Here is a 25,897-nt window from a genome sequence, read left to right on the forward strand (position 1 = left end):
CTTAAATAGGGAGACAATGAAGTTTCTATAACACGTTTGAGCGACGATAAAAATATATATTTGAAAGTGTTTTCTACCCTTAACCACTTAAGATTTTGAATAGCTGCTGATACATGATCATATTTACATAAGTTATACACAAATCTACAGCAGGTATTTTGAATTTTTTGAAGTCGCCTTGCAGCGATACTGTCCACACCCGGATAATAGACAGAAATGCAATATAATAATCGGGAGAGAACTTGCTGTTGACAGAGTCTCACTCTCATTTCGTGGGATAATAGTTGTCTATTTGAATAGAGTAATCTTAAGTTCATCTAGCACGTCTTTGTTAATTGTAAAATATGATTTGAAAATTTTATATCTTCATCAAAATAAACACCTAAGTTTTTGACGGAATCAACAAATACGATGTCCTCATTATTTATAGAATATTTTATTTTAGATTTTAAGGTGTCTCTTTTTCTCTTCGCGCAAAAAATTATAGCTTTAGATTTTTTTGGATTTAGTTGTAAATTATGTTTTTTTAGCGTATTGATAAATGTTTTCTAAATTTTTATTTATCAGAAAAATAATTATAGAATTCAATAAGAAAACGCTAAAAAGGTGGAGTGGACTGTTTATTTATCTATGAAACGTAACTACTAGCGCTTTCTTATCGCTGCGGCTTTTACACTTGAAAGGCTGAACAACTAATCACCATTGTAATAAAGTTACACGCAAACTATTAAAAATCGCTAAAATTGTCGGTGATGACCAACTGATGACTCATTCGTTACAACCAAAAAAAAATGGCCGTCTAACAACAAAAATTCTGCTGCCGCCCGTATATGGGGGTTACATGTCCTTGTATTCTTTAGTCATTGACTGGGAGGATTTCTGACAGAGGCAGATGTGTCTGTTATTTTAATTCACAAGAAAAAAGTCACACTTTTAATTCACAGAATCAAAACTGTGACGACGTTTTTGTAGATAATACGGTACCCCATTATAAAAGACTACTTTACAAAGTATTGAAATTTACCTTCGGATACAAATACATAGATAAAAGCAGACTCAGTATTCGATGCTGTGCAGGTGTAATTTCCAGAATCGGCATCATTAGTGTTCTGGATGGTCAGCCTGCTCTGAGTTCTTGGTCCAGGAACGGTTTCCACCGATATACCACCTCTAGCAGTGTCATAATTGATCATTCGGTCATTGTGGTACCAAAAAACGTATTGTGGTGGTGTTGGACTCTAGAAATATTAAGCAGAAAATTGGCGAATAAGAAAAAATATTTAAAAATCTTATTTTGATTCGGAACCGGTGTTAAAAAAGAAAACGTTCTTTTTATTTTAGACAAAACTTGTGTTTTATGGTTTAAAATTGTTTTCATTGTTTTAAACACGGTTTTAACAACAAAGTTGGGATTATGTTTAAAACACTTGTTTTCAACTCTGCTTCAAACTACATAGTGTAGATGGCATTTAAAATTAAGAACTGGGGAATGACAATCGATAATAATTTTGACGAGGTCAATCTCTAGACGTCATTTCCTAAAAATTGACATAAAATTTGTCAAACATTAACTCTAATTATAGACAGATTAAGAAGGATAGAACGTTTTCAGACACACAAATCAATTTCCCAAAATTATTATTTTCTCGAATTTTAATAGTACCTGTATTGTTTTATTGGGAGTAAAAATTATACTTTTTGTGTACAGGGTGTCTTATTTTCCTGTGTTTTATGGGGTTATTCATTTACGAATAGAGATAAAAAGATGCTGTTTTCACATCATTGTGCTAATTTTTTATTAAACTAAAGATGTCACACACAGAATTGTCCTACTTCCCTTGGTTTATGAATTACAGGGCCAATTTGAAAATGTTGCAATTTTCGACCTCTTTTGTATCTTGGTTATCTTATAACTGATCGAAAACGTGAACACTCTGTGTCCCATAAAGTTTTCTACGTAAAATCCATTCACGTATCCAGTTTTTTGCTGGGAGCTGTCATTTTCGAAATATAATTCAAACTTATATTTTTTACATAGAACACCCAGAATAGTATATTATTCCTATGTTTTGTTTGTGTTGTTATGAGCTTCCCAAAAATATAATATACTCTATACTTATTTTCCTAAATCAGCTGAAAAATTCTGATAGGTGCTAAAATGAAAATAGTATAGAGTAGGTATATTATATTTTTCAACAGCTCATAACAAGGCAAATAAAATAAAAAAAAGACATACAGGATATCCTATTTAAAAAAATATAAAAGTTTCGGTCATATTTCAAGAGTGACAGTTCCAAGCGAAAAACTTATTATGCCACTGGATTCTCCGTGGACATTTTTTTGGGATTCATTTCTCACCTTTTTAATAAGTTATAAGATAAACAAGATACAAGTAACGTATCTCAGGAACTAACTTCATTCTGAATCTCGCAATTAGTGGAATATATTAGTGGTTTCAATTATCGTCGAAGTTTGTACCTTTAATTTCAACGTAAGCATTCAGAACGTCGAAATTAGTGGTAGACATTTTCAATAAATTTTAAACTTTTAACTTTTCCACTAATTATACTTCAAAATTTGCGAGAAATGTCATTTTGGTTATCTTCCGTCAAGAGAAATTATTGTGGATAGAAATCAAAGGTCGATTGTTTTATAAGGTAAATATTAGGCTTTCTCTATTCTTTATAAACACTGTGAATAATCGTAAACTAAAAAATATAAAGTGTAATTAAAACCACTAATTTATTCCACTATTTGCAAGGTTCTGAATGAAGCTTAAGAGTCACAAATCTGTGTGCAGCATTTTCAGTTCCATAAAAATATAGGACAGCAGTGTGAAAACCGTACCTTTTTACCGCTATTCATAAACGAGAAACCCTGTCAAACACACGAAAATGAATTATCACTTTTTTAGGACACCCTGTATATAACAAAATATTTTAAGAAAACGTACCTTTAAAAACCATGCATCATTTATTTTCTCGTATTATTGGATCACCCCGTATAACGATAAAATAAGAAACACATAATTCTTTATACGAATAAAAAATATTATATAAAACGTTTTTTTATTACGTTATTACCATACATATAACCGTGACAAGGAAATCCTCCACGGAAAGACGATTATTTGAGATTTGCTCCGGGATCAGAAAAAAACCGTCAAGGAAATGTAAGTCGGTGTTTTTTTCTTTCATTTTCAAAAAAAGAGAACCAAGGAAACACGTTTCTTGTTAGTCTTCGTTTGTTGTTTCGGGAAAGCAATACAAAAAGATGCAAGATCTATGCGTTCGGTCGGAATACCAAGTGTTTCAATCGATTATATCCAACCATTTTATTGGAATTTTATTTTTAATACAGATTTTAAATCATTTGCATCGGTGCTCATTGGGAATGGGCGATAATGGATTTTACCTATCGATAAGTATGGCAATTCACCTTTCGATATATTTTATATCGATAATTATCTACATATCTATAACTATATCGATAACTATCAATATATCGGAAAAAAATCTATTCATAATTGTATCTTAAAATACAAAAAGACTTATGAAATTTTAATGAAAACTGAAAATATAATATACCTTATTTTCTTCGAATAAAAATATTATTTGATATAACAATTTTGGGATGTTTAACTAATATTTAGGTTTTAAAAAGGGGTAAATTAAATAGAATAAATACTTACTTCTTAACTTTATTGTAGATAAATTAAATAAAAATAACCTGTTATATATTTAAATAAAGTCCATAAACTAATATCGATTTTGAAGAGCATTTAAATCTGCTTCGACTTTTTTTAAAAAATACATAGTGTTGCATTTGAAATAACGAAGTTTTTATGTAAAATAAATATTTAAAATAGATCAGAAATTTTTGATACCCCTGTATATATTTAAGGAAGCAATAACATTTTTTAGTAAAGTTTATTTCTCTGGCTTCAAAAGTCAACACAAGAATTAACCCTGAAAAGTAATGTACAGGGTGTTGACAAACTTTTTACATAGCATGCATATTTAAATATCTTTAAATATCTCAAAAACCAAAGCATTTAAACATATTAAACCCTTATAATAAATTCCTTATTTTATGCCCAAGAATCCAAAAATTCAATAAAATACCGGGTGTTCCATAAGAAAAAATATAACTTGGGTGTGGATCTTAGTTCTCACACACCCTGTAATTTTCAAAATAATTTTATATTATGCACATTGCCTCCCTACATATACTCATAAAAAGTTTGTTTCTACATATTTCCGTTTTCGTATAATCTACCGAGGTGAATGAGGTGCGCCACCCTGTATAATATAACCGTCGGATTTACATTTGAGTCAAAGTATATTTCATTACATTACAAAAAGAACATGTCAAAAATAAAGCAAGAGAAGGTCTCTTTTCTTGTTATTTATCTAGTTGGAAAACAACTTTAATTTTTAGCCGATCATACCAACAGGTATGGTAGGCTATTAAGATCGGCAAAAAATTAGATTTTTTAATTTCACTCAAAATGAGTTATTTGGGTCATAAATGTCTGTCTGTCTGTGTGTCTGTCCGTCTGTAACACGATAACTCAAAAACCGCTAAAACCGATTTTAACCAAATTTGGCACAAAAATACTGTGGCACCCGATAATCTGGCCATTAGTTTTTGGTGGTGGTAGGGGGTTGGTAACTCCCTCCCATACCCCGGGTTAAAAATTTAATGAATAATATTTGCAACAAAACTTGTAATAACATCAAAATCAGTCAAAGTCGCAGTTTTTGAGATAAAAAAAATGGAAAAATTCCTTTACTTTGAAACTAAAAGAATCGCCTACCAACTTTTTATTAACATATTTAAGTATGGGCGGAGTATATAAGTATATACATACATATTTTAGTATGGGGTGGAGTATTAGCATGAAAAAGGTGATCGAAATTCGAAAAAGCAAATGTGTTTAAGGTTTCCCAAAAAAAGATAAATGATAAGTTAAATCATGTCTGCCATGAATGGCGTTGCTATGGATGTGTTTAGTTGCATTCATTTGTTTCAACGAAACGTCAAAGTTGTTACTTCTCACAGATAAGAGGTAAATGGCTAAATTTTATGTTTAAAATTATAAATTGTTATTGTTCTTGTGCTCCTTTTACGTTTATATTATTGGTTTGATTGAAAATGGCTCAGCAAGCTGCAGGTATGTATTCTACAAAAACATATTATTTATTTTGATAGTCTCTATACTAACGATTTTTTTTGCAACTAAAAGTTAGGCATTCAGAAAATTTGATTAAATTTGTGACATTTTTATTATACTTAGAGATTTAGTTGCGCATTTCGAAGAATTCAGCATATTGTCTATATACGTTTTACTTAGTAAACATTGGGCTTTCATACAATAAAATAAAATACTGCGACTTTTTGCGATTTTGCTGATGAAATGAGAAAAACATTCTTGGTTTCCTCTAATTTGAAAATCAGTGATATACTAATGCGAGGTGTAAACCGCGATGGCATTGTTGTGTACAAAGCGATCGCATTAGTGCCATTAGCAGTATAGCACAATTTGGCATTAGTAGCGGCTTTAGTGGTATGGACACTGGTCGCGGATCAGTCGTAGCATTAGTAGTATTAGTTGCGATATCACTACTGGCATTAGTGGCATTGACCGTGGAAACACTGGAACCGTGATTTTTCTTTCTTTTTTTTAGAATCGACGAATTATCCTTTATTTTGTTCATATTATTTCCTCTTTAATTGAAAATAGCAATAATTTATATAAGGTCTACATAAAAAAATTTCGATCAATTATCGGTGTCAAATATCCCACTGTGGGGCGGCTATACGTTCCTCCCGGCGCCAATTTTTTAATAACACATTTGAACCTGAAAACATTTTTTTTAATAGGGCAGAATTCTGGATTGTTATATTTATTACTATACAGACACACACATATGCTGCCGTTGTTAATAAAAAATAAATTATAAATTATAAGGGAAAAACTAACCATTATTTATGTAAACCTAATGTACTATATGATTATACCTAGAGTAGGAAAACATAAACAGCTTTGTACAAAATCCGGTACCGAAATCGTTTTATACAGGTTTTTGATTTTCATATTATCATGAACCTATTTTTCTTGTCGGATTGAAACCGGTCTTTCGGGACCTATTTAAACCGGGTTTCCGATAACGGTTTTCCGGTACCGGTACCAAAACCGGTATACCGATTTTGTAAATGACGAACCGATACCGGGATATTTCAAAAGTACCGGTCCTGGAACTGGTATACCGGAGGACCGAACATGCCTAGTTCTGTGGATGTGATCCCCAGAATTAAGTACTTTAAATGTTAATGGGCAGCTCACCCAGGGAGAGAAGGACTGATGAAAGATGGACCACCAAAATTATACAGTGATACCCAAAAAAAACGCGAAAAAAAAAATAAAAGAGGCGCCTTTAATTTAATATATTCTTGCTAAAAAAATCCACGATACATTTTTTACTCACAACTTCTTTTCTCACAATCTTGTTGAAATTTTATCCTCAACGAACAACATGCTTATTTTATGTGCATTTTATAATAAAATTGGCATGCATACGCCAGTAAAGAACGTGGTAAATTTTCATTATTTCTCCTTTTTATGCGAGAAATGTTGCAGCAGGATCCACGATATTTTCCAGTTTAAATTTAATAAAATCATATTCCTTCATCCTACTGAACGATTTTTATGATTACAGCAGCACAAAACCCCAATTTGACAAAGGATCGACTCGACAATAACAATTTTTGGAAAAATTGTCACGAAACCACAGATAGAGAAATTTGGAATTGAAATTCAACAGAGAAATTAAGATACGTATGGAAAATGGTACTATATTTTGGTAGAGTTAAATTTTGAAAAATTGAGTAATAAGAAAATCTATTTTTTATTCAAAATAGGTGAAAATCGTCAGGGCAAATAGTTTATAATTGGTTAGACTTTTTGTTTGACGTGGGTATGACGTATACGGGTTTGTTGGAGAGAAAAACTTGCTCTTCATCCCGATCAACTTCTCATCCTATTCTGCTTAAGAGAGGTTTGGAGGTTTACTAATTGGTTAAATTTGTTGTTTACGCGTTGGTGGTAACGGACCCCTGTTTTTGTTTAATTAATTTACGTTACATAGTATATATTCGGTACCATAGATATTTGTTTAACACAATATTTTTGAATGTGTTAAAAAAATTATTTACTTAAAGTAAAATACTCAATAATGCATGCAATACAAAATGCTATCTCGATTTTATCATAATTTAATAAATTATGAGCGTCATTTCGTATTCATTTGACACAATATGAAAAATATACCGTATACTTAACAGGATTCGTAATTACGGTTATTCTAGTTTTTTTTTATTAATATACAAGGTCCGGCAATAGTGCGTCGGGCATCTGTCACTTCTATAATAAAAAACTTATTTTAATAATAATAATAATATAATATTTTGTTTAAGTGCAAACCTAAGGTATGTATTGATGTAGTATGTGTTGTATTTCAGGAAAATATTTTAACTTCTACAGGGTGGGTCAAAAAAGTATGAGTGGATTATGATGATTATTTTTAATGGAACAGCCTCTACAGGGTGGTCGAAATTGGTCTGTTTTGACAGAGAAAACCTATTTCCTGACTAGATAGAGCAAAACCGACATAGATGTCATGGGCTCGATTTCTGAGACAAGTTTAATGGCGTAAACCACCTGTTGATATTTTCACTGCCAACTGAGATACGGGGTCTTTTTGAATTTTTTACCCTTTGGAAATACAAAAGTTATGGGCAATTGCCCATAACTTTTGTATTTCGTGGAATAATAAAATTCTGTAAAAACGTTCTTAAGGCAATTTTTAAGCGCAATCCATTGGCGTAGTCAGTTCTTTTCTATAAATGCTCTTTTTGTCAGAAATAATAAAAAATATAATTTTTTAAATGGAAATCATAGTTGGCTATGAACATAAAAAAATGCTGGCGTTTAACCCTTTCCAGCGATATAAAGTTATGTGTATTTATTTATAAGAATGAGAGAAATATTAGATTTTTTATCTTTGTATCGAAGCGGGCTTTGATTTTGTGTGTAGTTGCCTAATTATTTTTTATCACAATTTAATATTCTATATTAATATTTATCTGCATAATTAAAAACTTTTGAAAAGGTAAATCAACATTCTATATTAGTATTACCAATTACAATTAAAACGCTAGGGTTACAACTGAACTATTAAATGGAGAATTTAGAGAGAATTGGGTTGGAACAAGGGGCCCATATCTTGGCCTCCTAGGTCCTGTCATTTAACTCCTTTCGACTTTTTTATGGGGGACATTAAAAGATCTTATATATAAGTGAAGAACCATTGGTACAAGAGAAAAATTGCAGAAGGCTACTGGGGCAAGCTTTTGGACTTATTAAACCAGTTCGCCTAATAAATCGTTGTAATGTTTATTGTGTATTCAACAAGGAGGTGTTCAATTTGAACATCTTTGATTTTTTTAGAAAACTATATTCGTCACTGAAAAAATACGTTTTTTTAGTTTTGTTCTTTGTTTATTGTATCGATTTCAGTTGTAATTACTAATACTAATAATTACTATTACTAATAATAATAAAATGTTAATTTCCCTTTTCAAAAGTCTTTAATTGTGCAGATAAATAATAATATAGAATATTAAATTGTGATATAAAATAATTAAGCAAATAGGTCAACTCGAAATCAAAGCCCGCTTCGATATAAATGTAAAAACCCTCATATTTCTCTCATTCTTAGAAATAGATACCCATAACTTTATATCGTTGGAAAGGGTTAAATGCCAGCATTTTTCTAAGTTCATAGCCAACTATGATTTCCATTTAAAAAATTATATTTTTTATTATTTCTGACAAAAAGAGCATTTATAGAAAAGAACTGACTACGCCAATGGATTGCGCTTAAAAATTGCCTTAAGAACGTTTTTACAGAATTTTATTATTCCACGAAATACAAAAGTTATGGGCAATTGCCCATAACTTTTGTATTTCCAAAGGGTAAAAAATTCAAAAAGACCCCGTATCTTTGTTGGCAGTGAAAATATCAACAAGCGGTTTACGCCATTAAACGTATCTCAGAAATCGAGCCCATGACATCTATGTCGGTTTTGCTCTATCTAGTTAGGAAATAGGTTTTCTCTGTTAAAACAGACTAATTTCGACCACCCTGTACAAAATATTATGAAATTCAAAGTTTCATGGATATTAATAAATAAATAAGAATTTTTTTTCAGCCTTTTAAAATAATATATGAAATGTCCCGAAATCAAAACTCTACAGGCATTTACTACAGTTCGTCTGTACTTATTTAAAAAATTATTTAAATAATTTTTTTGTCAAAGCCATCTAATGATTTTGGTCTGGTATTTTACCGTTGAAAGAGTTAAATAAACGGAGTTATAATAAAAACGCGAATATTTGCGAAACCGGTAAAAATTTTAAAATACTTATATTACAAAAATGTATTTGAAAAACGTACTAAAATTATTTTATATTTTAGAAAGTTTGGCATATAATTTTGAACCTTCTGAAGCAAAATGAAATAATATGTGTTCCATAAAAAAAAATCCCGAACCACTCACACTTTTTTGAGCCACCCTGTAGAAGTTAAAATATTTTTTCCTGAAATACATTCTAATACCTACTTTGGGTTTGCACTTATACAAAATCCCTAAGTTTTTTTATTATAGGAGCTATAGATGCCTGACGCACTATTGCCGGACCCTGTATTTCCTTAACCTAACAAGTTAAATTTAGATGTTGTATTTGACGAAGAGTTACGCCTGATACTGTGCTCGCATTTTTTAAACCCCAATCTCGAATATTAAGATTTCATACATGAGGAATATTTATTTATATTAATTTTCATTTTACAATGAATTTCTATCTAGAAGTTGTTGATCTTACCTATTGTTAATTTTCAGTATTACACACTTGATTTAAATTCTTATACTTTTGATAATTTTAAGATTAGTAAACATCACGTAGTAAACGTCACATTAGTAAACGTCAGATTTTGAAAACAACATATGAACAAATCATTAAAAAAGGCCGTAACAACTCTAACTAAAACTTTGTGATTTTAATATTTATGTTTAATGATAGAGGTGTTTAACATTTCATTAAATAAAAAATGATAATTATTTTAATTAAACCTTTATAACCCTGAAGCAGTGTGAAAAACTCTCTCTATTTCTCGTTACTGAAGAAACTCATTCCTATTCAAGGAGCTTTTCCAAAATTAACACCATTACCATTGAATTCAAACAAGAAATTACCCATCCAAAAAGCATCGCGGGAGACAATGAGGGTTATAGGAGTAAAAAGGGGGTTAAGGTTAGTCCCCTATCCCGTTGTTTAGACCTGGCAGAGCCCGTATTCTATTAGCGTTACCCTCAGCATGTCAGATAGTATTGATTCACCCGTTGGGCGCAAGGTTTCCCATTTTCTCCGATCATTAATCAAGAAATAAATAAGTAGTAACCCTTAAAAATTTGCTATCCCCAACATCACCCCATATTCGCTCCCCGCTGCCTTGTTTCAAGCCTCTTATTATCCTTAAGCTCTTGTCTATCCCAACCATTATTCATCTTATGTTTTAGAACACATACTGGCTGTAAGAAAAAAAACTGTTGCATGCAGCTGCGGCTTTAAATATGACAAATATTTTATCCTACTAAACAATTTTAGAAATAATGTTTTTCGTATTTTGGAAAATTATTAAAACACTTTAATCTTGAGCAAACTAAGAAGCAAAATACTTAATATAAGCAATTCAAAATGTTGTCCTCGATTTTATCCTAATTTAACAAACTATGAATGTAGTTTCTTATTTATTTGACACAATATCGGAAATATACCTAATAATTAAGAGGATCCCTGATTACGGTTTTTTCTAGTTTATATTTAATATATTTTCCTTAACAAGTTAAGTTTAGATGTTTTTTACGAGGAATTTCGCTTAATACTGAACTCGTATTTGTTGGGTCTTAATCTCGAATATTAACATTTCAGTATGTGCGTGAGGAATATTTATTTATATTAATTTTTTGATTTTACAATATAGAATTTCTATTTAGAAATTGCTGATCTTGCCTATTGTAAATTTTCAGTATTACACACCTGATTTAAATTCTTATACATTTGATAATTTTAAAATTAGTAAAATCATATATCAGATTTCGTCTGATTTTGAAAATAACATATGGATTTCAAGTTATTGAAAAAAGCAGTAACAACGTTAACTGAAACTGAGACTTAAAAAAATTAAAAAATAAATTTGTTTAATGATAGAGGTGTTTAAAATTATTTCATTAACTAAAAAAAAATAATTGTTTTAATTAAACCTTTATAACCCCTTGACGTAGCGTGAAAAACTCTCTCTCTTTCTCGTTATTTAGGACACTTCCCATTCGAGGAGGTTTTCCAAAATTAATACCATTACCATTGAATCCAAACAAGAAATTATCCATCCAAAAACCATCGCGGAAGACAGTGAGGGTTATAGGAGTAAAAAGGGGTTAAGGTTAGTCCCCTATCCCGTTGTTTAGACCTTGCAGAGCCCGTATTCTATTAGCGTTACCCTCAGCATGTCAGATAGTATTGATTCACCCGTTGGGCTTAAGGTTTCCCATTTTCTCCGATCATTAATCAAGAAATAAATAAGTAGTAACCCGTCAAATTTGCTATCCCCAACATCACCCCATATCCGCTTTCCGCTGCCTTGTTTCAAGCCTCTTATTGTCCTTAAGCGCTTGTCTATCCCAACCATTATTCATCTTATGTTTTAGAACATATACTGGCTGTAAGAAAAGAAAATTGTTGCATGCAGCTGCGGCTTTAAATATGACAAATATTTTATCCTACTAAACAATTTTAAATATAATGTTTTCCGTATTTTAGAAAATTATATTAAAACACTTTAATCTTGAGCAAACTAGGAAAAAATACTTAATATAAGCAATTAAAAATGTTTTCCTCGATTTTATCGTAATTAGACAAGCTGTGAGTGTTATTTCATATTTATTTGACACAGTATCGGAAATATACCTAATAATTAAAAGAATCCGTAATTACGGTTACAGTAGTTTATTATTAATATATTTTGCTTAACAAGTTAAGTTTAGATGTTTTATTTGACGAGGAATTGCGCTTAATACTGAATTCGTATTTGTTGGGTCGTCGAATATTAACATTTCAGTATGTGCGTGAAGAATATTTATTTATATTAATTTTTTGATTTTACAATATAGAATTTCTATTTAGAAATTGCTGATCTTGCCTATTGTTAATTTTCAGTATTACACACTTGATTTAAATTCTTATAGGTACATTTGACAATATTTTAATTAAAAAATATTTAATAAACAACATAATTTCTTGATAATATTGCAACAAATGTAGTAGATTTAATTTACAAGAAAGAAAACTCAGAAAAGATCCAGAGGTTCTCAAAATTTAAGCAAAAAACAAACATTTTTTTGAAAATTTTCAAAATAAAATAACTCATAATTCGGTTATATTGAACTTATTATGAATGAAAAAAGGTAAAGAGAAAATATGTTTCTTTTATTGAGATCTACTAGCACTGAAAATGTTTGCACTTATTTAAGACTCATCTCACCGCAAAACACTCACCTTATCAATAACGCATATAAGATCGATGACGCTACCTATATCTACATGGTGTTCACCCGATCTGCTACCCTGAATTGTTGCTTCTGGCACAACTATTTGTAGATTGGCAAAGTGTGACACCAGACCCTGACTACTAGATATCTAAAAAATAAAAAAATATCAGTCAACAACTTTTTTTGAAGTTAAGTAAAAATCATCATTCAATGAAACAATGAATTATTTTTACAAATGGACATTATGGTAATAATGGAAAGCCCTCCTGCTTATTTATTATATAATTAAAATAACAAATAGAAAACAGGCAGACTATAGTAATAGATAATATTCCATAAAAAGTTTTAGTAAAATTCAAAATTGTTTTCTACATACTCGCAAAGTAAGCCGAGGTAGTTCAAGGTCGAATAATATAGTAAAAAGTGTAATTTCGTGTTTCGTTCTTGTCTAACTTTGTCTTATCTTGGCTTATTTTTATTACACGAGGAGACACGAAATATCCCTTTTGATTATTGGACTGTGACCTACTTCGGCTTACTTCGCGAGTAGTGTAGAGGAAAACTGTGACGTGATCAAGTGGAAAAGTTAAAAGTTTGACAACTTTTTCTAGTAATTGAAAATGTCTACAACTAATTTTGATGTTCTAAATGCTTACATTGAAATTAAAGGAACATACTTTTACGCTAATTGAAACCACTAATTGAGAGGTTCTGAAAGAAGCTTTATTAATATATGCAGGCGACTTCAATAACCATCACACTGCTTTGAAATATCGAACTACTGATGAAAATGGCGATCGCCTTGCGAGCTAGGCTGAATCACATGATCTTCACCTGATTTTTAATGCCAAAGAACGAAACTCTTTCAGATCAGCTGGGTGGAACACTGAAACAAATCCAGATCTCTGTTTTGTCTCAGAGAATGCCAAAAAATGTCCTATATCAATGTCGAGGAAAGTTCTGAATGACTTCCTGCACAGTCAAAATCGCCCCATAGTTCTCGAAACTGGAATTAAAATTCCGATAATCCATTCTACGTCCAGGCCTAGGTGGAATTTTGGAAAGGCCCAATGGAACAAATTCGCTTTGGAGTTGGACAAAGTCGTCAGATGGATCCCTCCTAAAAGCCACAATTATGGAAGATTTAGCAAAGCCATTATAACAACAGCAGAAAAGTGTATATCCCGTAGATTTCGAAGGGAATATGTCCCAGGATGGAGTGACGAGATGTAACAACTCTATCAGGAATTTCAGAACAACGGAGGCTCTGAGATAGCGGACGAGCTCCTAAATCGTCTTGATATAGAACGCTGTAAAAAATGGGAAGAAACGACAGGTAGAATGGATTTCAAAAAATCTAGCAGGGGGGTTTGGAGCCTTCTGAGAAAACTGGGCAACTCTAACGTACCCACTCGTGAACCACCTGAAGTATCAGCAGACCAAATCGTTGCAAAAGTGATAACACTCTCTAAGACCCCTAGCAGCAAACAACAAAACGCAAATATTAAAAATAACTTACAATCTGCCGCCAAAAAAGAAGTGCCCACTCTGAATATTCCAGGCCACTCTCTGTGGAAGAAGTGGATAAAGCAATGGAAGACACCAAATCTGGTAAAGCTCCTGGATTCGATGGAATTCACCCCGAATTCCTCAAAAACTGCCGAAAACATACAAAAATGTGGCTGAGTAAATTCTATACCGATATCCTACTAACAGGACATATTCCAGTAGAGCTCAAGAAATCCAAAATAGTTGCAGTTCTAAAGCCAAACAAAACCAAGAACTTGCCTGAAAGCTACCGCCCAATAGCCTTATTAAGTTCATGCTACAAACTTCTAGAACGTATACTATTAAACCGAATAGGCTCATTGATATTGGAACATACTCCTGTTGAACAGGCTGGATTCAGACCGCATCGTAGCTGTGTGGACCAGGTACTCAGCCTAACAACACACATTGAAGCAGGATTCCAAAAACAGCTGAAGACCACTGTGGTGTATGTTGACTTGACTGCAGCGTATGACACGGTCTGGAGAGAAGGTGTTCTATACAAACTCCTCAACGTAGTACCATGCAGTAGAATAGTATCTCTATTAAACAACAGGCTGTGCGACAGGCCCTTCCAAATAATAACAGGAAAAAGCAGGAGTAAAATAAGACACCTTAATAATGGGCTCCCTCGCCGCACCTATACAGGGTGAGTCAACGATAAAGTCCATTATCTCATTTGTTTCGAGGTTTACAAAAAAATGTTACATACAAAAGTTATAGGGAAGATTAAGATACACATTTTAAAATTATTATAGAGTATACAGGGTGCTTCAAAAAAGTGTGGCGGATATAACATGTTTTTTTAAAGGCAACATCCTATTTTTTATTTCATTTTTAGATTCTGCGTAAAATTCTATAACTCTTTTATACATAACGTTATATACCTAAAATTAATAGTTTTTGTAATATTTAAATTTGTTTATACAAATGTTAAATTGCAGTGTGGCAAAAAATTGTCAGTGGTACCATTGTTTCTGAAGTTGGAATACCAAAATTTGGTATGAGAGTTCTATAGAGATTAAAAAGAAGATATATGTTAAGATATTTTAGTTAAATGCTACAGGGTGTTTAAAATATATTTATAAATTTCAACTACTTGCGATTTATTCCAATATTTTCTATTTTTTCTATTTTTACCCATATCTTTAATACAATTACGCTATAACATCATAGTTACCATGACAAAAAAAATAATTATTATCAAAATTTCATGTCTGTTAAGCAAGTTAAGAACAAAAAGTGAATTTTAGTTTAATTTGTATAAATGGTAGAGGTAGAGGTAATAGTTTCAGATTTTCCTAAAAATGGATTAGTCAATGTGACTGATATACACGAACAAGCCAAAATAAACATATTTTTTGGTTCAGTACTATATATTATATAGTACTTTGCTAAGTACTATAAGAATATAGATGTAGATTATCTAGAAAACATTTTCATATTATATTATATTATAATATTTTCAGTGCGTAATGGGACGGTTTTGTGGCAGTAGTAATATTGGTTTTACGAAATGAATTATAAACCAGAATTACTACGAGAAAAAAAAATTACTGTATGTCGGAGAAAATTTCAATATCAGTAGTCGTCAATAATTAGGTAATCTAGTTAGTATTACCCTAATCTGCGGCTATTCGGCCCGACGGAAAATCCAAATGTCATCTTTCATAATATGGAAATACACCAAGAAATTCACGACTACGATTTTAGTTTATTTGAGTAAAGTTAGTTAATTTTGACTAATAATAACAATTGTAACTAATTATTAAACTAGTTGTTAAAAATAAGTAATAAATATGTTTGTTTTGTCACGGCAACTATGATGTTATAGCGTAATTGTATTAAAAATTAGGGTAAAAATAGAAAAAATTGGAATAAGTCGCAAACTATTAAAAATAGGTATATGACATACTTAATAAAAGTTGAAGAGCTTTGCAAAATCTATCAGAAAAAATGAAAATATATAGGGTGTACCATTTAAAAAATTTGAGATTTTTTAATTTTAAGTAGTTGAAATTCATAAATATATTTTAAACACCCTGTAGCATTTAACTAAAATATCTTAACATATATCTTCTTTTTAATCTCTATAGAACTTTCATACCAAATTTTATATTCCAACTTCAGAAACAATGGTACAACTGACAATTTTTTACCACACTGCAATTTAACATTTGTATAAACAAATTTAAATATTACAAAAACCATTAATTTTAGGTATATAACACTATATATAAAAAAGTTATAGAATTTTACGCAGAATCTAAAAATAAAATAAAAAATAGGGTGTTGCATTTAAAAAAACATATGTTATATCCGCCACACATTTTTGAAGGACCCTGTATACTCTATAAAAATTTTAAAATGTGTATCTTGACCTTCCCTATAACTTTTGTATTTAACATTTTTTCGTAAACCTCGAAACAAATGAGATAATGGACTTTACTCTATCGTTGACTCACCCTGTACTGTTTAATCTATATATCTCCGATATTCCACATACAACGTCAACAAAATTTGGGTATGCCGACGATTTAGCTCTTGCCACCCGCAGTAAAACTATAGAGGAAGCAAATGGCCTACTATCAGAAGACCTGTCTGTACTGGGAAATATTTCGCAAACTGGAGACTAATCCCAAATATGAATAAAACTGAAGTGTCGTGCTTTCATCTCAATAACAAACAAGCACGCCTGGAGCCTCAAGTATACTTCAATAACAACTTGCTACGTTATAACCCTTATCCAAAATATCTAGGAGTAAAAATGGACCGAACACTCTCGTATAAAGGCATCTAGAGAATACCGCAGCTAAAATAAATACTAGAAATAATATAATACACAAACTTTGCGGTACTACTTGGGGCGCAAACGCATCCACTCTTAAAACATCAGCTCTCAGTCTAGTTTACTCAGTTGCTGAATATTGCGCTCAAGTTTGGCTACACAGCTGCCACGTAAAGATAATTGACACCAAACTTAATGAGATTATTAGAATAGTCAGCGACTGTTTAAAAAGCACACCTCTACCTTGGCTACCCACTATGAGTTATATTGCACCTCCCAGTATTCGAAGACAGGAAAGACTCGTTAAGGAATATCAGAAAATATTATCAAATCCCCACCTTTCAGTCCACAACGACTTGCCATATGCCCGTCTGCGGAGACTCAAGTCTAGATCCCCCCCACTATTATTAGCAGAACAACTTTTGGGAGAAAACTTCAGTATAAATGATAAATGGAGGAAGTACTGGGACTCTTTGAAACCAGATCAAGCAGCTTATGTCATCGACCCTACAGTAGCTCTACCAGGGATGGAGCTGCCCCGCCACTTGTGGAAGGTACTCAACAGGGTAAGAACATCTCATGGCATATCTCTTTATTCTTTTTTATAAATGGGGACTGACCGGATCACCGACTTGTGACTGCGGAGAACCACGTCAGACTGTTCATCACATTGTAACTGAATACTCTTACAGCATATGGAGGAGAAGCAAGTGATTTCTTTGAAGCCACAGACACCGTGTTGAACTGGAGCAATAGCCTCGATTTTAAAATTTAAGTGTACTTTTTGTAATATGTTTTATGTATAACTTTTTTTTATAAATTTTTAGATTTCTAGTTTTATTTTTATAATTTGTGACAATCTGTCTACATGTTATGTTGTGTTTGAATATATACATTTGATGTTTAATTCAATCCATGTACGCCATGCGCTAAATAAATTTCGTGATTACCTAATTTTTTAATTTCATTTATTTTCTTTCTGTTGTTTTACTAACTAGTATACTTCTTGCCAAAAACTTTCCTAATGTTATTTAACACAGAAATAACGAGTAAAACTTTGTTGGACTCCCCATCAAATCTCTTTAAAAAATACTTTTCTCATAACCATAAAAAAATTTCCAACAACTTAAAGTTTCCCAGCTGGAAAAAATCGTTCTCTGATTAAGAGAACGAGACCGAAGTTTTTGTTTGTGGTCTATATTGCTTGATTGGATGGCTATTAATCAAATTAATTTTGCTCTAATAAGTTAAAATGACTGATCGATCTTATATTCAATCGTTCCCAGCTTTAGTAAAGTTATCTGGGTCATAACTGTATTTACTGAAGTCGAACCAGTGCAGTGGGAGCATTAAAGATTTTGTTCGTCTGAAATGATTTTATGATTCTAGCGTAACATTAACTGATCTGATAAGTAGCGAAATTCAAATTAACAAACATACGATAAGCATATTTGGGCTGAACGTAATTTTTAAGATATTGGTATTTAATACGAGGAGAATCTTATCAACCAGCCAAACAATGAAGTACCAACGATTTACGAATCCACTGCAGGTGTTATGTATAAATTGTCTGGTTTTTAAGATTTGACTATTTGTAGGGAAATTGGAACAACTTTCGTTGCACGTCATCAATGACACCATGCGTCGTCTTATGGAGTTTGCTGGTGGTCGTATTATGATATGCAACGAAAGTTATTTTAATTTCCCTATACTTTTAGGTATCTGTTAAAAACAATTTTTGAAGTGAAACTTCTTTACGCGCGATGGGAATAAAAATTGAAGGCCGTGACACGGCCATGACACACTAGATGCGAGAGGAAAAGTGGTAACGACCTTGGAGCGTGGTAATTCGGGCCCTATGTGAGCTAGGGGGCTGAAACTCGGAATGTAGATGAGGCTCAAAGATGTGAGCGATGGTGCACAGGGCCCACCCTGCAAAGTTGGATAATACGACGTTTCGTTTACATCTTCATCAGGGTGGGACTAATGATTTGATATTGAAGAAAAATGTGGGTCGATTTTGGTATAATTGTGGACGGGCTACAGGATGACGCCATCGGCGTTTCAAACCGATGCCTCTAAATGGATGAAATCATCAGGATTTTTCTTAATTATTATGGGCCGACTGGAATCAAACTCGGCACGTGGATAGATGTTTCCGAGTCCTCAGACGGGCAGACGGACAGATGGAATAAGAAGAAGTTTCACTTCTAATATGCGCACATAGTGCATACAAACATTTTTTTATTGAAACATGTACTATAAAGAAAACTAACTTGGCATTCATAGGTTCCGTTATCCCGTTTCTGCACATATTTGATCTGCAATGTCCAGTCATCTGATCCCTCGGCATGTAAAATCTGGAACCTTTCGTCATTGGTATATGTAAAAACTCCAGAAGACAGTATATGCCAGTCTCTTCGACGTATCCATGATACTTGCTAAAAAATAAACATTATGATTTATTAGTAGAAAAGAAAAAGAACTTAATATACTTAGTACAAATTATCACATAAATAGTTTTTATTACATCATAAAGAGGCAAAGAAATAAACTATAATAATTTATTTTTAGTTTGATTCATATAATACTTTATTTCGGGGAAATAAATAAGTGGTTTGTTAATTTAATAATAAGAAATTTATTAATGATGGCGTAATATTATGGGGCTTGTGTTGATAATTAAACTATAATATTAATGTTGCGTTAGACTTTAAGGCCATGCCTATGCTTTAATCATTAGAAATATTATTATTTGAAGCACGCAAAAAGCTTGTGTGTGATATCCTGCATGCAACGCATATAGCATGATAATGTCCTACTCCAAGATAATCAGTAACTTTTTTATTTTTTTCTAACAGAGAATAATATCTTGAGTATTTTAAAAATTTCAAGTATCTTCAGAATCTTAAGGATTTTAGGAACTTTAAGATTATTATCTTAAGGTTCCTAAGAATCTTAATAGTTTTAGGAGTCTCACGAATTCTAAAAATCTTAAGGTTTTTAAGAACTTTAAGAATTATATGAATCTTAGAAATTTTAGGAATTGAGGAATGTTTAAAAATATTAAGTATCTTAAGATTCTTAAGATACTTAAGATTCTTAACAATTTCCAGAATCATTATTTTTGAGATTCACACAATTCCTAAGACCCTTGATATTTTTAGAATTTTAAGATTTTTATGACTCTTATAACTAAAAATCTTAAGAATGTTAAGAACTTTAAGAATTTTAAAAGCTTTAAGAGTGTTATGAATCTTGAAAGTCTAAAATAATTAGGACTTTAAGAATCCTAAGATTTAAGATTATTAAGGATTTTATGAATCTCAGATATTTTAAGAATTTTTAGAAACTAAAGATTCTGATTTTTTTAAAGAAACTTAAGATGCACAGGGGTGGAACTCTGTAATTAAATAGAGCTCGGTAGCGATGAAAAATACTGTCGCTTGCCGTTTAGTTCCTACGTATATTAGGAATGCATTGAAAATAACTTAGAAGTGGTTTTATACAGGGTGGTCCGAACTGTATTCCGGAAACTTTGGCAGCATATTCTGCAGATAATAATAAGTAAAAAAGTCCGCATAAATGTATATCCTAAAATGCTTAGTTTCGGAGATACAGGGTGTAGAAGTTTCATTTTTATTTCGATTTTTTCCAAATAATTTTTGAAGCAACGTTAATTTTTGGATGAAAATCGGTATCTGGGAGGTTTTCGACAAGAAAAAATTGATTTTGATATCAATATGATTCGTAGAGGACGCCACCTACATATTTTTTAACTGGTTTGAAGACTAATAACTTTTCGTCCGTACTTGTATAAAACTGATACAATTACGACGTACAATTTTTTACGTAACAAAGGTCACTTGGTAAAAATCACTACCAGTATTGGCTCGAGATATTTGGAATCATAATTATCAATACCTGACATGATTGACATAAATTAAACATGAATTTTTTTTGTGCCAATAGAGTTCAATAGCTGTTTTATCGTTATTTTTTCGAAGAAAAAATTATGATTAATTAAAAAAAATAAAAAGTTTCCAAATTATAATTTCAGTCAAACAATTATCTACTCAACATGTGCAGTTCTTGTCAATAATGACATGTATTGCCTATTTTCATTCTAAATATCTAGAGAACGGTTGCTCATAGCGATTTTTACTAAGAGACCTTTTTTACGTAAAAATCGTCCTAATTACATACCGTATGATCGAAAAAAAAACGACGTCCAGTTGGCTGGGAAATCATACGATATTTCTTTACACAGTAGTTTTATACAGGTATGGACGAAAAGTTACTAGTCTTCTATCCAGTTAAAATATATGTAGGTGGCGCCCTCTACAAGTAGGAGTCATATTGATATAAATCAAATTTCTCATGTCGAAAAACTCTCAGATACCAATTTTTATCCAAATATTGACGTTATTTCAGAAATGATTTGAAAATATCGAAATAAAAATGAAACTTCTACACCCTGTATCTCCGAAACTAAGCTTTTTAGGACATACAAATTACTTTTATCTGCAGAATATGCTGCTGAAGTTGGAGGAATACAGTTCGGACCTCCCTGTATATTAGGCATATTTTTCCAATCTACAGTATGTCCCTGGATTGTCTTAACAAAAGGAAAAACTTTTTTATTATTGACATTTTGAGAAAAATGTATTCTTCATAAAAAATTTTGCTTGTTCTAAAATGGTTGATCCCTTTTATACATATACATATATAAATTCGGGTGAGAACGTCCTACGACGTTGTCCGATGCCTAACTTCCACCCTGTGCGATTTTCTTATTCCTTCCATCCATGTTTTCTCTTTAATCCCTTTTATACTTTTCCAAATTTCAAAAGAAAAAAAAACCTGAAAATACAGTAGAATTTTTCCCAATGAAGTCCTAAAAATCAAGACGCGTTTCTATGTTAATATAATTTCGATTTCTTTCTTTGATAGATAATTATTATTTATTTTGATTAACGTCGTATTGTTTGCGGTTGCTAAAGTATCAGATTTTCCGATAACTATTATCACCCTTTTCGTAACATTGAACTAAATAATTTTTTTTCTACGAATAGCCTAGAAAATGCAGTTTGACACACGGAAAACTCGATCTGAAATTGGCGTTTTGCAAACTGTTGTGTGCTAAGGATTTAGCGCACGACATGTGTCATCATTACTTCGCAAATTATTTCCCAAAACTGGCAAAAACTGAGTGTCTGCTGCTAATTTGTAGTCGTAGAAAAAATAGCGTAAAAAACTCGTTTGAAAACTTCTTTGTACACTCGTTCGACAACAAACTGTCGAACTCGTGTGCAAAACGTCGTTTTCGAACCCCGTTGTTTAATATACTATTGTGCTTCTTTAACATTTTAAAACAGCAACAAACATGACATAAATTAAAATTCTGTCAATAACAATCTATCAAAGAATGAAATCGAAATTAGGTTACCATAGAAACGCGTTTTGACTTTTAGGACGCTCATGGAGGAAAAATTTAACTATATTTCCATGTTTTTTTTTAATTTCCTCTAAAACAGTATTTAAATTTGGAAAAGTATAAACGGGATCAACCATTTTAGAACAAGCAAAAATTTTTATATTTTTTTTCATCTTTCTCAAAATATCAATAATAAAAAGTTTTTCCTCTTGTAAAGACAATCCGGGTATATACTGTATATAAAATAAGTAAGAGTTAGTAAATTAGTAAATAAGTAGTAGTTAGTAAATTAGTAAGAGCATTTTATCATTTGTAATTTTAATTTAGTAGTAATTCCATTTAAATCTAGATAATAACATAGTCATTGGAGAAACACGTAGCAATTATCTATCATAACGTTTCAATATAAAGCCGAACAATGGATGGAGGAAAAGAAAATTAGATTGCTGTACAGGAAAATACGGGGAACGGACCAGGAACGAAACGGTTACAGGCTCCCAAAGGAGCCGTTGCGGAAATCCGCGGTTTTTCCTCTAAATCGGGCGATTTATTCAAAGAAATACCGACCGTGGAAAACTTCGATAGAGCTGTACCGTTTTTCACCGCGCCTCCAGGAAATTGCTTCGTGTTTTTCCACCGGACATTTTCGTTATTATTCGATTTCGAGTCGAAAATTGTGGGAGTCGGTCTGAATTCTTCAAAATATTATGAAAATAGGATAGAATATAATCTTTTTATATAACCTAATCTGAAATACGAAGTCTAAACATATACAGGGTTGTTCACCACATACGACACGGAGTGTTGTAGCTAAACGATTAGATTTTTGCAAATTGTAAGTTTTGGGTTTGTTGAAGGAGTATTAGAGCTACGATTTAAAAATATTTTTACAAAATACAGAGTGTCCCAAATAAATAAAAAATATCAAAGTTGTATTTTTTTTAATGGAACACCCTGTATATTATTACATCTTTAGTTTCTACTAGTAAAATAAAGGTAAATTTGATTAAGGTTTACCGCATTTTAATCTTACCGTTTTTGAAATATTTAGGTTTTTGTCAAAATACAGTAATAATTTTAAGGCTTCATTTCTCAAACATTGTACTGAAGTATTTCTATTTACTAAATTACGCAATAATAAAAATTATAATACCCTATACAGAGTGTCTAAAAATTTATTTTAAGTAATTACTAGCTTTAAACGGCAATGACTTGTTTAATTTAAATGGAACACCCTGTATATTTTATGAGAATCAAATGCACAATTTAATTGTCTATCAAATTGTATTAAACCATTTTTTACGTATCTCTTCAAGTTTTCGTAGAAAGTGCATTTTCTTATAATTGAGACCTCATTTATCAATATACCCATGGAATATTGACATTTTAGATTACTTTTAAAGATGTAACAAATTTTTAAAGATACAGATATTAATATTGTCCATATAGTTCGTTTATTTCATTAAAAAATAAAAAAAAACTGTTTAAATATTTGTTAAAAAGATTGGTCCTTTTTTTAATATGATTCCAGTATTCAATTGATTAATAAGATAATGATTGCTCCAAATACTAAAAAACTGAATTTTATATGTATTAGACTGTAGTAAAAAGTAACTACTAACCTAACTAAACCAAACACCTTAAAAATTTGATTTCATTTTTTGACGAATGCTTATTTTTATTATTATATTAATTTCTGATTCAAATCCACATTTATTTAGAATCATTTATTAACTAAAATAATTAAGTATGTAATTAATTAATATTTGGGCGGAAATAATGGTGGTATATTTAATTAATGGTATACTCTTTTATAAAGATTTAAATAGTTTTCTTTTGGTATACAAATGGGCTAGTAATATTATCGTTTTTAGCACTGTACATTTTGTACATTTGATGCTTTAAAAACAATCTAAAATGTCAATATTCCATGGGTATATTTATAAATGAGGTCTAAATTATAAGAAAATGCATTTTCTACAAAAACTTGGAGGGACAAGTAAAAAAAGATATAATACAATTTGATAGACAATTAAATTGTACATCCGATTCTCCTAAAATATACAGTATGTTCCATTTAAATTAAACAAGTTATGGCGGTTTAAATCTAGAAATTATTTAAAATAAATTTTGAGACACTCTGTGTGAGGTAGTATTATTTTTATTATTGCAACACAATAACTGATCGATAAATAAACTTCAGTAAATATTTAGTATTAAAAACTTTGATACCCTTTGGAGAAATGAAGCTTTAAAATTATCACTGCAATTTCACAAAATTGAAAATATTTCAAAAACGGTAAGGTTTAAGTGTGATAAACCTTAATCAAATTTACCTTTATTTCAATCGTAGAAACTAAAAATGTAATAATATACAGGGTGTTCCATTTAAATTAAACAAGTTATGGCGGTTTAAAGCTAGAAATTATTTAAAATAAATTTTGAGACACTCTGTATGAGGTAGTATTATTTTTATTATTGCAACACAATAACTGATTGATAAATAAACTTCAGTAAATATTTAGTATTAAAAACTTTGATACCCTTTGGAGAAATGAATCTTTAAAATTATCACTGCAATTTCACAAAATTAAAAATATTTCATAAACGGTAACGGTTTAAGTGTGATAAACCTTAACCAAATTTACCTTTATTTTAATCGTAGAAACTAAAAATGTAATAATATACAGGGTGTTCCATTTAAAAAAATGCAACTTTGATATTTTTTATTTATTTGGGAGACTCTGTATCTTGTAAAAATATTTTTAAATTGTAGCTCTGATAGTCTTTCAACGAACCCAAAATTTAAAATTTATAAAAATCTAATCGTTTAGCTACAATACTCCGTGTCGTATGTGGTGAACAACCCTGTATAATATTAAGAACTTAGATATTTCTTAGGATATCCCTAAAAATTTAGAGAGCGAAAAACCGTAGTATCCCATAAAACTTATGTAATAAAGATATACGCTACATGCTCTTCTTTATCATAAGATACTTATAGGTTTGGTGCATTTCAGTTGATTTCAAAAAATTCCGACCGCAGCGCTGTATACGGCGGATATCAGAAATTTTTGATATGTATTTCAAGCCGTCCCGGTTACAGTTCATGGTGGTCGCATTAAAATAATATTGCAATAATGGCTTTGTCATAATATTAAAGTATTTTAGTTTTTTGCTAATGCAGTTATTGAAACCATAAAACACTCAGGTACGAGGTTTGTATGATGTAACGCTGTTTCAGGCAGTAAAAAATAAGTGAAAGAACAAGAGAATAAGAGAATCTGAACTAGGCGTCGTGTTGTGACAATTTCAAATCTTAATAAAATTGCCGAAAAAATGTTAACGAGGAAAGGAGAACGCAATTAAGGCGTTGAGTGCAATAACATTCAATAACTCAACTTTCCCGAATATTCAACTCTCCCGAAACAACATTTTATGCTGGAAGTACA

The 25,897-nt window shown here is 31.2% G+C and overlaps 1 protein-coding gene across 1 annotated transcript in view; it reads right to left on the bottom strand.

The window, feature by feature from the left end:
- The window catches only part of LOC115889338 (neurotrimin-like), a 302,596-nt gene that overhangs the window by 3,194 nt on the left and 273,505 nt on the right, over window positions 1–25,897 (bottom strand). The window contains exons 4-6 of the mRNA XM_030909316.1: window positions 19,285–19,449; window positions 12,680–12,820; window positions 1,025–1,238 (exon numbers count right to left, since the gene is read on the bottom strand). Of these exons, the coding sequence (XP_030765176.1) occupies window positions 1,025–1,238; window positions 12,680–12,820; window positions 19,285–19,449 (520 nt within the window). The remainder of the gene's footprint in view (window positions 1–1,024; window positions 1,239–12,679; window positions 12,821–19,284; window positions 19,450–25,897) is intronic.

This window comes from Sitophilus oryzae, unplaced genomic scaffold (assembly GCF_002938485.1).
Source record: "Sitophilus oryzae breed Bouriz unplaced genomic scaffold, Soryzae_2.0 scaffold_813_pilon_pilon, whole genome shotgun sequence".
Taxonomy (NCBI): Eukaryota; Metazoa; Arthropoda; class Insecta; order Coleoptera; family Curculionidae; genus Sitophilus; species Sitophilus oryzae.